This window comes from Adelges cooleyi, unplaced genomic scaffold, assembly GCF_023614345.1.
Source record: "Adelges cooleyi isolate 19-005CV unplaced genomic scaffold, UGA_ACOO_1.1 ACOO_flye_CR_arks_rails_tigmint_CR_PRNA_23, whole genome shotgun sequence".
Classification (NCBI taxonomy): Eukaryota; Metazoa; Arthropoda; class Insecta; order Hemiptera; family Adelgidae; genus Adelges; species Adelges cooleyi.
In genome coordinates this window covers 2,028,027-2,045,941 of record NW_026095893.1, presented here as the reverse complement: position 1 = coordinate 2,045,941, position 17,915 = coordinate 2,028,027, and the positions used below count along the sequence as shown (strand labels likewise).

The following is a 17,915-nucleotide window of genomic DNA, read 5'->3' as shown; positions in this document are numbered from 1 at the left end:
CTGATGACGGATTACATGTTGAGGCAATTTACATTATTATTTTAAACGATTTGGTAGGGATTGTAAAAAGGGAAATAGTTTAAACGATTTTACACTAATTTGTAGAAAAAGGAGGTTGGTTATAACTTATAAGTTATAACATAGCAAATATAATACAATAATTATTATTTAAACACACTATATAAATTAAACCTGTTTAGTCTTTTATTTTTACAAGAGTTACTTTTTTATCAGTCACCATACCAAATATTTGTTTAACTGTATGCATACTCGTACATTAATAAAATAACTGTCAAAATAATAATCTTGATGACAAACACACTTAAGATTAAATATTTATGTAGGTATGGTCGCATTTAATCGATGTTCTTTGTATCTCGGAAGAATCAATGAACTTGAGTTTTAATTTGTGGAAACTGAAGAGTATATTTTATTTTTAGTTATGAGTTGCACATTATTTACTTTAAATTCATTTCATTTTGCTTTTCTTCTCTAGATCTCTTCTTAGCTAGATTTTTTAGCGATTTTTGCACAACGTGTAATTATTTTAAACTAGTATTTGATAATTCATCGTTTTTATTTGATTGTTATAACACTATAAGAAGTCGATCAATGTTTTTCTTCATATTTTTTAGCCTACCCCAAAACATGGAATAACAAGTACAGCATATTATAATTATTTTTCGCACAAAATAAATTACAGTAACAGTATAGATACATTTGATGTGCAAACAGAGAGACCAATTGAATGAAATAAACATTTCAAAAAATCAGAGAAAATTGTTTTCAATATTTGCAGCCGAATGGCGGTCATCCAACGCCATGTAAAATTTAAGAACAACCCTAATTACACGTTTTAAATTATAAAGGACGACTCGTACCTACTTATTTGATTTTAATTATAACGTTTTCCGTCTCGTAAAAGTTAAATCACCAACTTTGTCATGATAAGTACAAAGTTAATATACTTTTAATACGATTACACTGATCGCAGAAAGAATACTATGTACATAGGAAAAAATGAATTATTTCCCGTTTAAAAGTTTTAATGCATTACAATTTAAATGGTTGATAAGTGACAACAAAAACCTTTTTAAACAAATTTAAGTTACTGAAGCAACTTGCTTGACAAGCAAGTGTACAATTTTAAATAATTTTAATATATTTTCTGCAGTTTTGTACGGAAAAAATCCGTCTACTTTTAATACAAGATATATGTTATTGTTAAATTTAAGCGTTAATATTAATAATACCAAATATTGTGTAAATATAATACATAGTAAACAATTACATCTTGTTAAGAGTAGAAAGTATTTTTTATCGGTGTAAAACTACAGAAGACCAATAAAAATGACTAAAACACTATTTAAAATTTTATACTTACTTCAGTAATTTAATTCTGTAATTTTGAACGAAAGATAACTTACCAATTTATTGTATTTAAATATTTGTATACAAAATATTGATGGTAAAATACTATTGTAGGTAAACAAATTTTAAAATATACAAATGCACACAGCAAAAAAAATAGAATTTAATTATAATAACGTTTCTTTTGCAATATTGATAATGATCAAAATTATTATTTTTTAAATGCTATAAAACTAATAAATAATACGTAAATATAGTATTATGAATACAAAACTACTAATTATTATTTTTAACTAACAAAAAACCAGCTAATAAATAAAAAAATACCTACATAAGTAATAAATAATAGTATTAAGAAGTGAAATGTAAAACATAGTAACTTGATAAATTATTGTTAATAATATACCTCCATGTATTCCGTCCACGTTACATCAGTTCTGCATCATTTTTTACAAATGGATAAATGTTTAATTGGAGATTTTCCAACTCTTTTTTACTCTTCCTAAATAGTTTATCAGCACGATTATATACGGTAAACTTGGTAATGTATAGAAAACAATTTTTTTTTTAATTTAACTATTATGTAATAATAATAAAATACAATAAATATTATAATGTATTTTATTTGATAGACAAACTGTTTTGTAAGCACATTCATTTTTATTAATACCGAGTACAATAATTTATAGTACAAACTGTTGAAATGGTGAAATTTCTGAAAACTATAATATTAATTATAAACATAGGTAACTGTTTGTGAGAATTCATCGACATAAAAATGTAAGTCGAGAAAAACAGACCGTTGCTAAAAACTATACCGGGTGAGGTTAACTTCTCCCCAATTCCCTCACCCGTCTAGTTGCGCCTATCATATTAATTTTACATTGGATTAGTATGCAAAATTAAACAAAACAATATAAAACACTTAATGTAGTTAATTTGAATAATAATCATTTTGCGCGGCCATTGGTAACATCAACAATTGCTGACGATAGTATTTTATCCGTGAACCAATAGTTACACAACACTAACAAAACAAATGGTTCCTTCTACAGTCCTATCGTAGTTCAACTCGCTTATACGTATAATATGTCACCGCAATACATATATAGGTACATGATATTATTATGTTTGCAGTGTGGCATTCATTGTGATATAGAATTTGGATCGAAAGAAAAACAACTCGATCTCTGAACATTTCTTACTTGTTATATAAAAGAGTTATTTGAACAATTTAGTATAAAATCAAGGGATCGGGGATAGCTGGGTTGGAGCGGTCATGGGTTCTAAAAAATAGTTTCGATACAAAGTCTGTGGAAACATATAAATTTTAATTTTGTTTTCTAGCCTGTTCCACTTTTTTAACATTATATAATTGCCTTTATTATTTGAAACGGTATTACAATTTAAAATATATGTATTTTACCAGTTAAAAAAATTGAAATATTTTGAACAAGAATTTTAAATACTTGCTATACAGTTCAAAATACATGTTTGGATTACAGTTACCTCGCATTTGCTCGTCGACACTTAGATTTCTTTTAACTTCTAGAGAATTACACCTGTTCACAATACGATTGTATAAAGGTTGAACTTTTTGAAATTTGTCAGTACAATTTTGATGTACACAATCATTGTTAATTACATAAAAATTGGATCTTAATTCAATAAATCTGTTTTTCCACATGTGATCGGCTATTATATTTATCCTAGACTTTTGTTGCCAGTACATACTACATTCGTGGTAAACCGTAAACTCCCATTAGTAGATGTATTCCAACAAAAGTTTTTATTTCATTGGAATTGGTTTCTTCGTAATTTTTTACCCCATTTCGTTGGGCATAAATATTAGTAAAACCCGCCATATGTATAAAATCATCTTCCGAAAAGTATTTCAACAAATATTTTAATGGTATTGGCAATTTATCGGGTACAGAACGTTCTTTTAAATTTTTAAGACAGATTTCTGATCTTTGGAATGGTTTGTTGCATCATTTTATTTCTTTTATAGATACGCCTGGTAATAAATTTGGTAAATTCGGTAAAATTTTAGGAGGATTATGTAATTCAGATAAATTAAACTCAACGTTGACTTCATTTTGATTATCTTGAGCATTTAAGTTTACATTATTTTCTAAAGGCTCGCCTTTTTCGTTTATATCTTCAAGTAAATCAAAACGAAAATCGTCATGAATGTTATATGTTTTCAGTAAGTTTTCAAATTCGTTTTCTGGTACCAATTCAGATTCATCATCGTCTGAAAGATCAGAAAATTCTGAATTTGTACCATCATTGAGTAAAGTTATTATATCACTTTTAGGTAAAAACTTTCTGGCCATAGTTTCTAAAAAGAACAAAATAAATAGTTACGTTTTAGGTGTTAAAAAATACATTCCAACAATTTATGTAACCATTTTTAAATGCATACCTTTAGTTGAATAAAGTTTTTATTAATTTTTTATAAAAACACAAACAAAGCAATATTATATTTCATTACATAATAATATAGGTATTACAGAAGTACAACAAAACGATACCGTTGGTTCCCGACCGACTTGTAGAAGGATTTTAAGTTATCGTGCAAAAAGCCGGTAAAACAGATGATATCAGTTGGTAACACTAATCTGCCGGCCCAAAAACATTTTGTTAACACAAAAAATCCTAGAATTTTATTACCATATTTAAAGGTATTAGGATCGAAAACAAAGATGTTGTAAATTTGTGAAAATACGGAAAACATATGATGCTAAACAAACCGGACTGATATTGGTTATCAATATAGCTGTGTCGATTTTTTTGTCATTAATCTATACAAGAACTTGTGTTTAAAAATATTTTTGATAATGATAATACGTTGTTAATATTTTTTTTGATTTTTTAAAGTTAAATCCTTGAACGAGGATATCAGTAACGAAAGGGTTAAACAAATGTTAAATGACACTATTTTAACAACACTAAAAATGAATTCAACTAACTTACCAAGAAGTAATTAATTTCTAGTTCTTATAACTTAGCGAATTGTGTGGGTTATTTGCATAGTAATTTTAATATAGGTATTTAATAATTCTTAACAAATATAAAGTCTCGTAAAATTCAAAATAATTCAAGTTCAAAAATATTTAAATTTCCAGTTTTTGCAATTTAATTAAAAAATCGTCTCATTCAATTTCGACTTTTCAAGAATTTCTTCAGAAAACATATTTACTTTAGATACATGAGATACATCATACAGTGTAGCATTTTTAATAAAACGTCTCTCACCCTAGACCTTAGTAAATAGTCAATTTTTGCGGAGGACAGAAAATGTAGTTTAATTTCATCCATAATCTTATATTTCAGTCGAATTGAGTTAGCAACAGTGCTTTATCCGCGGGGAATCGAATGATGGGCTCGGATTAACGGTAAAGCTAATATATAACTTACTAATTGAAAATTTGATAACATGGTAATAAATAATAATATTGCAGCATATAAATTGAAACTGGAATTTTTTCTCACCCGTAGTTGATAAACCTGAGATATTCAAAACATTATTTTATAATGAGATACCTATTATACCAGCGGCTTCATCCCCTCATGAGATTTTTTTTTTGGATTGTGCTGTTTTTATTTGGTATTTAAGACCTATTAGCCTGACAAAATTACGCCTACTTACGATAGTCCGATCTCAATTCTGTAAAAAAAATTCAAGTTCTTTGGCTACTTTACTATATTATGTAAAAAGCAGATTTTCATTTAAAAAAGTCAGTTTGTTGATCAGTTTTCAATATTAAAAACATTTATTTTACATAAAAAAGCAAAAATGGAAAAATCTATTTCCTAAATAGGTAATCTAGTAATATAGCCAAAGAACTCGTATCTGTGCACAATTGAAATCGGAACATTCTAAGTAGTTGACATTTTGTCAGGCATTTTGGTACAGAAAGTCATAAAAACAGACCGCTTTCAATCCCACTACAGTACCTATATTATTCTCCGAACAATGTGGGAAATTTGATACTTTTTTTTGTGCTATTTTTTTAATTTTTGTATTTTATCCTTCAATTCGCAACGAATTTCGTAAGTACATGCAATTCGTTTTTTTTTTATTTATTATATTTTAATTGTTTCAACATAATCTTGTTTTTACAATATATTAATTAATAAGTTACATAATTAGGTAGGCATAATAGAGTAATAAAATAATTTATAATTATTTGAATTTAGCAAATTGTACATAAATTATGAGTTGTTTTAAATTAGGTCATTAATCTGATGATACCGACGATGAAGATGACGATGATGATTCTGGAGGTAGTAAGATATCTTGTGGGAGACGTGGCTTTAGTCGGCGGTTTTTGGTTCTTTTCCCAATGTTGAAGTGAAGGGCTCCTTCTATTGTGTTTAGTTTCGAATGAAATGTTTGAAATTGTTCATTCATCCACGTGGTTAGGTATGGTGTTCCAGTGTCGTTGTGGAGTTGCGCGTTTCGCATATACCATGGGGCTTTAAGAGCTGTTCTGAGAAATTTGTTTTGTATCGTTTGTAATTTTTGTTCGGGATGCGGCTGCCCACATTGGGCATGCATAAGTCACATGCGATTAGTGTTCGACGGGGTTAAACGGAGAACTCGTCGAACGGGAAGATCGACGATAAGACAGACGATCGGTGTAAGAATGATTTTTTTTTCCCTCTCGCTCGGTCTAGATGAACGGCACGTGCGTTGTCGTTGCCGGTTATCCGCCAGGTTACGCTACGGTCTGGTCTCGTCGTCTGCGTGTGTGTGTGTGTGTTTATTTGCTGTGCGCGTGGTTTCGGAGAACGAAACCGGGTGACCGGCTCAGTCGTCTCTATCTGGTTCACTGTATCACGTTGTCAGTGTGTTAGCAGTGCCGGTCTGCTCGAAAAGATCGCGACCGTATTTCGATATTGTTTATTTTCAATACTCGCCGCTGCTAATCTCGGCGCATCAGCCGCAGTTGAAAAATATTATCGACGTTCAAACATATAATAATAACAATACTTAAAAAATACTCTGTCGTCGGCCGAATTGAATTCGCGCTCTCCCCGGCCCTCGTTTTGTTCTCGCGCCGGCAACGACGACCGCGTTTAATAAATTGCGCGCAATCGTTTCGGTCGCATCGTTCGCTCGCACACCAATCACACCGTCAACACCCATCGTCGACCGGCGTTTCCGATGGTGGAGGGTCTCGTTTGATGAATTAATCGAACGCCGAGCGAATGGTGTGTGTTCGTACAGCGACGGAGTGACGGCCGAAATCTCGCCGTGAAGACAGCGAAAACGCGCGAGCACCACGACGACCGCAACACGACGTCGACGACCGTTGCCGCCGTCGCCAGCACGATGATCATATCCAAGGATCTGTTCTTGTTGGGCGATCAAGACTACCTGCGTCTGCCCAAAGACGACAAGAGGTCCAGGAACACGAACAAAACGCTCAGGTCGGTGTTGTTTAGCCGTATTGGCGGTAGGGTTTTTTAAAAGAAAAAATATCCAATTCCCCGCCCGCCCCCCACCTTACCGCGCGTGTTAGGTTTTATTTTTGGAAACGAAACGCCACAAGAAAAACCCCAGAAACGTCTTATCACAGACCGCCGCGCGTCCGTCGGCGTGACCGCTAGGTGGCGAACAATTATTGTTGTACCACCCAAATGGGTAATATGAAATTTTTTTTTTTTTTTTTTAATCACGCATTGTCGTTCGGTTTTGCCGACTATAACAAGCAAAATACCCGTTAATAACAATAATACTAATAATACCGTACAGAGCGACCAATTGAAGCCCCTGCCGCCGCCGGCAGGCATTAGTTTATACTCTATTGCATTGGCACCGAAAAGCCGACAGTGCATAACGGCCATGACTTCGTAAACAGGCATGATTGCCGAATAAGACCGCGCAGGAAAATTGCCCCGAGAAAAATAATTATTTTACTGTATTAATTTCTCATTATAAATTACAACATCTTCCATGACTGGGACAAAACGGGTGCAAAGATAGGACAATTTGGTGATCCCGCCATCATGCCTGTTTATTTAGCCATAGTAACAACAACAGATGTGGGGAAAAAATGTTTGGACTACCAAGTCGTCTGGTCGCGGGCAAGGCCAAACAGTGAAAGAGGAAAACTGTTGGCGTTAACGTAAAAATCGTGATTAAATATAGGAATTGGGAACAACCGTCACGATTTGTGCGTTATAATTTATACTACATTGTAGTATGGCTGTGGAGATCTAAAGAAAATTAAACTAGCAAGTAATAACGCGGTCGTTTCCATTTCTAAACGCAAACGCGTTAATAATTGCAGGATAGAAATTACTGATAGTCGATAATTATAGTAGTAGTAGTAGTAGTAGTACTAGTAGTAACAGTAGGTGGTAAAATGATCCGACCCAAATTTCGTTGTTGATTTGCAGACGGGTGCCCCGGTAACGGCGTACATAGTATCGCGCGTCCCTCCCCTGAGGCCCAGACAGGTTTGTTCTCGGCCGAGGGGTAGTTTGAAGTACAGAATCCGCGGGTCAATAACCTTCTCCTCTGCCGCCTTCTCCCCTTGTCTGCGTATTTCGCCATCGTGTGCCCACTCAAGGACAATATTATTGTGCATAGGTATTATTATTTGGTTTTATATTATACCTACTCGAGTTGTCTCGTTTCTCCCGAGGTCTCGAGTCTAGCCACCAAAAAAAAAAAAACTATAATGACGTAATAAAAACACTAAAATAATGATGATGATAATACACGTTAATAATTCTCGTGGCTGGTCACATTTTAAAATTACATATATTAAGTCGATCTCGAGTGGAACGATTATCCGCTATACAAGCTTATTTAGGATTTGAAGAACGCCCATGTGGGGAGGTTCTTAACACAGGCGGGGAGCTCTTTTCTTATTAATCGGTTCGTGTAAACTGCGCGGTGTTTATTATCAAAACTGGAAACTAAAATTTCGGAATATTTTTTTTTATTCAATCGTATAGTTTTCTGACACATCGGCTCTCTGTCAAACAACAACTGTAATTTTCAAAACGTTTACTATTTTATGTACTGTAGATTATCAGAAGACTCAAGGTAAGAGTTATTATAACGTAGTGAACCTGGGCAGTCGGCTATAACTACCGTCAACAACACCAGACTGTGTGTGCGTGTGTGCATACGAACGGTTGTGGTAAAGCGCGAAAAATAATATATTATCGGATTACGATAATGTTGTACTGGAGGTGCTACATTAACGTGATAAATGATAATGCAATTTACAGTAAACGGCCGGACGTGCGTTCGAAATGGCACCTTCGGTTACCGCATTATTATAATACGTGTTTTTTGAATAACATTCAAGGTGTCGTTGTCCAGGTCCTTGGATCGTACATTTCATATAATGACGCTAATGTAACATTATGTGTATAATATAATATATTTATAAACTATAGACACTATTTAGTCATACCGGTACACCCGCAGCTTCGACCTTCGTAACGAACGGTAGTCGATTGGCGCCCAAATATTCAGAGACTGATCCGAAAAGCGGGAAACGGCAACCGTACGTTAATTTTAAATCGGAAAAATGATAATACAATGTATATAATAATAATATAGTACATAATACAATGTATTATGTACGTTACTCAATCAAAATTGATCAATTTTAAGTTTGTCATACGGTAATAAAACGTCAATAAACGGTATTTAACCTCAAACGTTTTAATATTAAAGTTAATGTTTAATAATATATTTGTTAACGGTAGATGCAATTGTGGTTTATCCGTGATCGGGTACTGATTATACCGAAAATTTACCATAGTGACGTCGTGTGCGTTTTCTCGTCTCCTAATTGTCGGTCGGTGCATCTACACCGAATGAACCCCTGAACCCCTAACCAACTAGTGCATTGAGTGCACATTACGGGAGTATTATTCGGCGATTATGGAAAACATTTATTTCTATGACTAGTACACGCCTCTTGTTCGTTATGCAAATCGTTTACTTCCGAGACGACTTTTCCCTTTCGTTGGGCGGCGCGGGAAAACTGTAAAAAATAAATGTGTTAATCAATTCTACGGTTGGTTTTTTTGTGCTTGTCGCTTGTTTCACTTTTTTTAATGCGTTCGTTTATTACATTGTAGTGCCTACTTTTCATGTTTTTACCTTCCACCGCCGCTTTTCCTTCCTTCGGTAAGTATGATTATTTTCGCTCAAACAAACAACAACAGTTTTGGAGTATGCTACAATAACGAAGACGTCGTATTTGAGCGGCGTCCATCGCACGTATCGGGTTAAACGGCCATGACAATGGCAAATTTAAGTTGCCATAATGTAATATAGTATACATTTCATATTTTAACATATATTTTATTTTTCCTCTCACGTCCAGCACCTTTTCGCATGACCAATCCGTCGGTCGTAAAACGCGGAAATTGAAACATTTTTTCGACGATAATAATAATTATTGGCGGTGTTCTTCGAAAAACAGTTTGCTACAATACGTCTCGTCGACGGCGAGCCCAACCCGTTTTGCAAGTTCTAGGAAATTTCAAAATTACTTTTGGTTTTCCTTACCTACCCCCCTTCCATTTAGACGTACATCAAGTGCGACGTGTGACCTCACGTGAGGTCACATACGCCGTGTATAGAAGGCTAAAGTAAAATATGAATACTGTTAACTTGACCTTGCACCTAGCACGCGAATTTAACGAATTTTTAATTCGTCCGCCCGGTCGTCAAACACACACACACACTTAAAAAATTGAAATGCAAAATAAAAAAATTAAAAGGTTAACGTATATATATATATATATCTTGTTATTTACAACAAAACCTCTATAATATATACAGTCAAGTTACGATGACGAAAAGGGGGTTCGGGTATAATAAACAAGTTCTAATGAAACAAATTGCTACACGCGTGTGACGCCATAGGTTTTTATGAAATCGCTTTGTAGTGTTAATAAGTCGTGATAACAAAACTGTTGACGGATCCTGCATACGAAAAAAAATCTACATTAAGGATTTAATACTTAACGCTTTTTATTATTATTATTATTATATATATAATAACATAATGTCAATAATGTTTATCAATAATATTATTATTTTAAATTATTATAACATAATAATATAATGTCAATAATGTTTATCAATGAATATATATATATATTTAATTCGAATTTAAACGAGTCGTTATTGTACTTGTTTTATTGAATCATAATAAGTATAAAGTAAAAAAAATAAAATAATTTAATCTATGACATTTGTTTTCCCAACATTAATAATTATACTGTTTCGAAATTATGACATTTTTATCGTCCAATAAAACACTAGTCCCGGAAAGAACAATTGATTTTGACTTATTTTAGAAATGTAAATCGATTACATTTATTAGAAAAACGATTTTTTTCTACAAATATATATATATTTTTTACTTTTAGCTGTTAAGTTAAAATTTTGGTTCGAACTTAATCCGGATCACTCGTTATTAAGATTTAACACGGTCATTTTACATCGGTTGTTTGAATGTTTAACAACACGCTTGCTTAACAGGCCGTGAGTGAATATATGTTATATTTGAACTATAAATTTACTAGTGAATTGAAGCTGGTAATGGTAAATCGTCCGCTCATCGTCAACCTATTCATCTCGTTTATCTTCTAAGTTTAAGTTGTTGTCGCGGAAAAAAAAAGTGAGAGTATAATTACTTTTTAACAAGAGTAAACCCAATAGGATTAATTCGTGTACATGTTTCAGGGTTACGTTAGTCCGTATAAAGATGAGGAAAATAATCTGGTCGCTTTAAAAAAAAAAATTCTTATTAATTATACTCGTGAGAGGTTAGATAGTCTTGACAGCTGATCGGGAACCGGTTACCGACGGCTGTTTCTCGTCTCTAAACGGTCTTTTAATTATTATGTACATTATAAAATTATTATTTTTAGTTATTACTGCATTTTGTAAGTAGAAGCCTGCAGAGATGAAGTATTGCAATCCGTCTTAACGATCCCCGTTTAATTCGTTGACACCGCCTGTTAATTTTTTTTTGTTTTGGTTTTGGCACAACATTTCGCTGAACTAATTTTTGTTCAGAAAATATTGTCTGCAGTGGTGGGTTGGTAAAAAAAATTGGCAGTAATAAATAATCGTATTAACAACAATTTATTGTAGTAGATCCAACACTATATTATATAATTTTACGTGTAGGTTTAAACGAACACGACTACTTAAAAACATAGTACATTGTCCGCACAAGTTCTAATATAATAATCAGTATGTTTATTTAATATCGCGTTTACAACAGATTGTTTTAAAGTGCTATTTGAGCCGCCTTTAAAAAAAGTATCTTGAATATTCACACATTGCGCGTTGTAAGAGGAAAAAAATTATCTATTCTTTTGTTTCTGTTGTAATTTTTTAACTCATGTTTTATATTCATTACACGGCATAGCCTGTTCGAAAAAATAACAAAGTATTAAAAATATATCGTTCTCCGCTTGCGTTTTCCTTCCAATTTTTTATGATGTTATATGTGTGTGTAATCAAGATGACCGTGAACATTATTATTATATTGGTATAATATAATGTAATGTTTATACACACATATTATTTGAGTAGTTCGAGAGAAGCTTATAGAATTTTACTCAAAACACATACTGCATACAGCTATGCGCTTTCGGTTTTATACAGAGGCCAACGCGCATAGCCCGAATAATGAACTCTAATAAACAAACACAAGCCAATAATAATTTACCGGATGAATATGTTGTAATGAAAGAAATATGATTACCTTTAGTAAATATAATAACCATTATTATTATTATAACACCAAAAAAAAATCGATTAATTAACACTTATGAACAAATAGTATAATCATAATCGACATATTTAATTGGCGTTTCACTCGTTAGAGCGTGAAAAACATTACTTCATTCAGAATTTTTTAAATATTACAAAAAAAAATTAAACTAACGGTTTAAATTTTACGTTAACAACGAATTTTAAAAAAAAATTTACACGTCCCGTGGCTTAATTTGTTTATTAACTAAAGTTATATTAAGTTTGAAAAGTGCTAATTACTTGCTTCAACGACAGTTAAATAACTTTGTATTATAACACTGATAAAATATATTTTTATTGCCGTAACAAATAAAGTAGCTGGTAGCGAAAATTGAAGTAGAAAATGTTATACCTGGTCCATGGTGATTTATTAAATTCATTAAGGTCAGGTCAGCATAGTGTTGATAAATTATACAAATCAAATGCAATGTTTTGTAGAAAAATAATCAAAACAAATGTAAACGTGAAATGTAAGCTACGCAGTTATTAATGTTTAGTTTTCAAATGACAAAATCGTCTTTAAATTTAAATTTTATTTGTATTTGTATGTTATTTTTTATTCAACTTTTAAATCAAAGGCGATTAGTTAGAAAATCATTAATTACATTAATTAACAATAAATAAACAATTACTAAACTTATTTTTATCTATTTAAAAATTATTATTATTTTCAATTTTTTATATTAATTTGTTTTATAACTGTATAATTGTAATCTATATATATATACAAAAATGAATGTTTGTTTGTTTGTCCTTTATGCATTAGTACACCATTTATCCGATCGCCATGAAACTTTGGGAAGTTGTTGAGTCCACTCCCGCGAACCTAACCGGCATAGTACTTTTCGAAAATTTCACCCCTAACGATGGCCTCAAACACGAAATGTAAATAAATTAAATGTTTGTAACCAGGGTAACCTAAAATAAACACTTGGTTGTAACCATGGTAACCACGGTACTCGAGCAAATGGTAGCTGATGATTAAAGGAACAGGCCGATTCTATGTACCACGATTCTGGACAGCTTTTAACTGTTGGAACGGGAGCTGGGACTGGGACCCTTGAAAACGATGTCACGCTGTTATCTGATAAGAGATTAGAGATGAGGGATGGGGATGAAGGTGGTGATGGGGATGGTGGTGGGAATGGGGAAATGGGAATTATTTTACTCAGCCCTGGCAAACTAAACCTCGGGCAATGCCGGGTCCGGACAGCTTGTAAATAATAAAAACTAAATCTACTAAGTTTATTTACATCGCCCTTTTCCGACTCCATATGATGTTAATTCGACACAAATTTAGTTAATTTAAAAAAAATAATGAGGTTAAGTCGATGCCCCATTTCATAAGTGCAACAACTCAATAAACCAAATTTTCCGGTATAATAATGATATAAAAAAAACTACTATTTCATTTACAAACATGACATTGTGTTACTAAAGCGAAATAAATGCTCTCTAGTGGACAATAATATAACTATATTGTATTACATGCGAAAACTATATATGAAGGGCACACGGAAAAAACGGTAGTAGTCACATTATGAAAATTTTAGAGTATAGCAAAAACAAAGTTCGTGAATTCCTCTCCCTCTTACATAAGAACAAAAAAACATATATTATTATTTAAATCGATTATTATTATATTATTATGTCAATAGATTTAAACAATCTATTGACATAAATAAAAAAAAATTAATGGCATACATTGAAATTAACTATTTGAAAAAAAAAATATCATTATGTGACTACTACCGTTTTTCCCCTGTGCCCTTCATATAGAATCGTTGTAAAATGGCACATCTCGTATTTGAAAATGTTTGAAATGCTTCAATGTTAAACTGGGGCGTTTAAGTCCACTGTAACTTTTACGATTTGTTAACTTTATGTTAAATCGGTATCAGATTGTTGTTAAAATATAACTTGGAAACGCGCGTTCAATTAACGTTTTGTTTAGCAGTGAACTGATAACATAAAAAATAATTTTTAACAATATATTATTCGGCTTGTACATTCAATTCAACTAGGTACATACCAAATTTGTTCATTTTTCTTTTATATTTTAAAGTTGCACACCGCAACGGCGCACATCTTGTTTATTTTTTATTGCTAAACGTTTAACAAAGACTTTATGGTCAACAGTAAAGTTTAAAAATCGTTTGACGACGTCATTTAAACATCATTCTTATCGGCGTACCACGATTGTGCCGCAAACGTTCATCCTTTTGCGTGTCTTGAATATGTCTTAAAATATTTTTTACGCGTTAGATTAAAAAACCTGACTACGCGTTGAACCTAATAAAATAACTGTTTATTAGCACACATTCGGGTGATTTTTTTTTTTAATTATTCGTTAACACATTATGATTTGCTACCTGTTTGTTCCGTTATGTTATAACCCAAATCTAATGTTACGTTATGTAAAAAAAAAAAAATGTTTAAAAATAACATCAATATTTTTAACCGATATTTTTTGGCATATAAATTATATATTATGTAGATGTATTCACGGGCTCATTTCTCGTTGAATTCGCTACATAGCGGTTTCAGTTTTAATTATTGTAATCTGCGACGTTCTTGATTATCATAATCGCGTACATATGTTTAACAAATATTCATGGAGTATGTAAATTATTGGCGGAAAAAAATAAAAAGTATTAACATATAATGACATTATATAAATATAATTTATGTTGTTCATTAAAACTTAATTTTAAAAAAACCATAATGGGCCGATAATATATTTTGAAGGTGTCAAAAAACAAAGTAGACGCCACACAGTTTGTCGATGCTGGATTCACGTGACATTTTGAAATAATGCCTATGTAAGCCTATGTTCATACGTCATTGACCCTCGGTGGCTGTCTTAGGTAATATCTAGGATCAGAAAAATGCTGTTAAATACCTCGTAAAAACAGTTTCCCTCGTTATCGGTTTTGTTTTATTTTTGAATACCAATGCAGTATTTAAGGAAACGTGACAAAATTCAACTATTAGCAAAATTGTTTCTTATCAAAAGGGTCTGCGTCTACCTTATATAATGTCCTGTGTAATATTACCAAGGTGTTGCCACAACGACGATTGTGTTGAATTTGGAAAGTTATCGCAATCGGTTGAATGTTTTAATCATTAGGAAAAAAAGTTAAACCTAGCGGATTTTTTTTTTTTTGTTCCTTAATTGTTAACACCATCGCAAAAGATAGGTGGATGAACAAACTATGAGTTTTATTGGGTTTGTTGTGGGTTATAAGAATTCTGGTATAACATTTGTCTCTGGTAAAAATAAATGTTGCAACAGCTTATTTTTTATGCCGCGAAAATAAAAATGATAAAATTACGGAAATAAAACGGTGGTGACATTTTTTCTGTTGTTACTATCAATGGATGGAAAGATAGACAAAAATGGGGTGGCCCTTTAAATTGCGCACCCAAAAACCGTCGTCAAAGATCCGTGACGGTCAAACCTGCTTCCGTGCTTCCTACTGGCCACCGCCATTGCCGGTGCGAAAAAAAAAAAAGGGTATACACGGCTGTCAAGCGGTGAGCGGTAGCGGGCAACACGGCAAGACGGCGGGCACCCCTTGGACTGGCAGGTCGCCAGACGCCAATATACGGGCCGCGCGGGGTGATAGCAACGTTCTTCTGGGTCCACCACCACCTCCACCACGGCCGCCGCCGCCGCCGCCACACGTTCCGCGAGTTCAGTAACCTCTCAAGGCAAGTTGCGCACGCACGTCTCCAACATTGATAGGCGCCGTTCACACACGCTACCCCCGCGTTAATAATGCATTTCGTTTCATCGTCGCCGACGCCGCCGCCGCCGCCGCGCGTATGTTTGACGTTTAACCCCGTCCCGAGGTTTTGCCAAACGTACCTTGCTTGCTTGTTTACCCGTGCCATTATTTTTTTTTCTATTGGAAATTTGTCGTCGTCCCAGGGTCGAGGCGCAACCGCCGACTAGTTAGCCGCGTTCCATTACTTGTTATCCAATGAAATTTCTGACCGCCGAGGGCTGTTGTATTTTTCACAGTCAAACAATAATAAAATAACACTATAATATATAATATCGTTAGGTATTGTTATTTGAATATAATGTCGGCGGCCGAAGGGGGAAAACGACGCGCGAGAAAAACCTGCCAACCGAACGCGCGCGCGCCGCCGCCGCGAACGGTGGCGACCATTTTTTTTTTCTTTTATCGTCCACGGTGTTCGCCGTGTGTACACAATATTATACTATGTGTAAAATACACGGATTTACACGATCATGTATACGTTTATAGCTGTTATGATCATCAATGAACACGTAGGATTCGGTACGCGAAATCTATAGCGGAATAATTAATAATAGCGCCCACCGATAATAAACACAATGCACTGTGCAACAGCGGCGTTTGAAATGCGTCCGGGACCTTGAACGGCGGTCACGATTGCCGCGATCGTCCGCCGCTCCACTTGGCTATATATAGATGCAGTGGTAGTAGTCAAACGTCGGGTTTGACGGGCTAATGCGATGCGACTCTTGCGGTTTTCGCACGGACAACCGTCGTGTTGAAGACATATATCATATTTTGTCCTTAAGGTCACGCGGTAAACGAGCCACTCGGGTGAGGTCGTGCGATTTTTGTGGAAGCGTTGACGTTGACGTTCCGTCGCCGAAAATACACACTCGGTAATGTTCGAACGAGTGCAGTTTCTCCTGTATGTGCATATCGTACGCGTCAACTGCAACGTGTTTTTTTTTTGTTGAAATGTTTCGTTTGAAAACGATCAAAAGTTGGCCTAATCTCAGTTTTTCCGTTTAACGTGTCTAACGTCTCATAAGAGAAGGCGCGTGTATCGGCCAAGGACTCGTAAAAAAAAATGCACTCGAGACTGCGCTAAAGATGTTTAATTTTTACTACACGCTCGCCTACACCTATGCAATATCTATTACAGCCGGGCCGTGGTCGACGTCATCGAATAATTATTGTTACTTTATCAATTTGTCCGTATTATGCGTATATCGATGTTATTTTTTGCCCGAAACACGTGGAGCGCATAAAGAGCAACGCCATAATGTCTTGGCCTTCTCTTATTGCGACGCGCATTCGTTGTCCTACACACACGGTTTTTAGTTATTTGTTTTTCATTGTTATTGACCGCGTTATTATGTCGTCTTTAATCGATCGCTGTACGACAATAATGGTTATTAACAATACACAATGCTTTTTGGTATTTCATTCTTTTGGACAGCGGCGGAACAATCCGAATATAGACCTATTTAACTTTATATACATAGTATAATATAGTCACACAATATTGATACGAACTAAAACCAATGTTTTTTATACCTGCTGTCGTTATATCTATTTCCCCTAAACCCCAAACGTAGCTTTTTGTTATATATTAGTAATAAGTTATTCGTATACCTATCAATAAATCGACTGATATAATATAGAGAATCCGAGGATCAACATTGTCAGAAAGATAAAGAAAGTTTAGGAACGTCGTGGGAGAAACAGTTATACACCATCGAGTAATATCAATATTATCATCACAGATATGTTATTATGATAATTGTATAATGTGATCTACTCGGGATAGCCCGTGTAATATATTTGTTTCGATAATGATGTGATATAATAACAACAACTCACAAGATGTAAATACACCAACAATTATTATTTCTGACGAGTGACGGTGGTTCGCTTTTGAGTGGTAATTTCGTAGGTAAATCGTACACTAC

At 33.8% G+C, this 17,915-nt stretch overlaps 1 protein-coding gene across 1 annotated transcript in view; it reads left to right on the top strand.

The window, feature by feature from the left end:
* Positions 1-6,178: 6,178 nt before the first annotated feature.
* Positions 6,179-17,915, top strand: part of LOC126835822 (uncharacterized) — a 44,787-nt gene continuing 33,050 nt past the window's right edge. Inside the window, exon 1 of the mRNA XM_050568648.1 lies at positions 6,179-6,813. Coding sequence (XP_050424605.1) covers positions 6,716-6,813 — 98 coding nt within the window. The 5' untranslated portion in view covers positions 6,179-6,715. The remainder of the gene's footprint in view (positions 6,814-17,915) is intronic.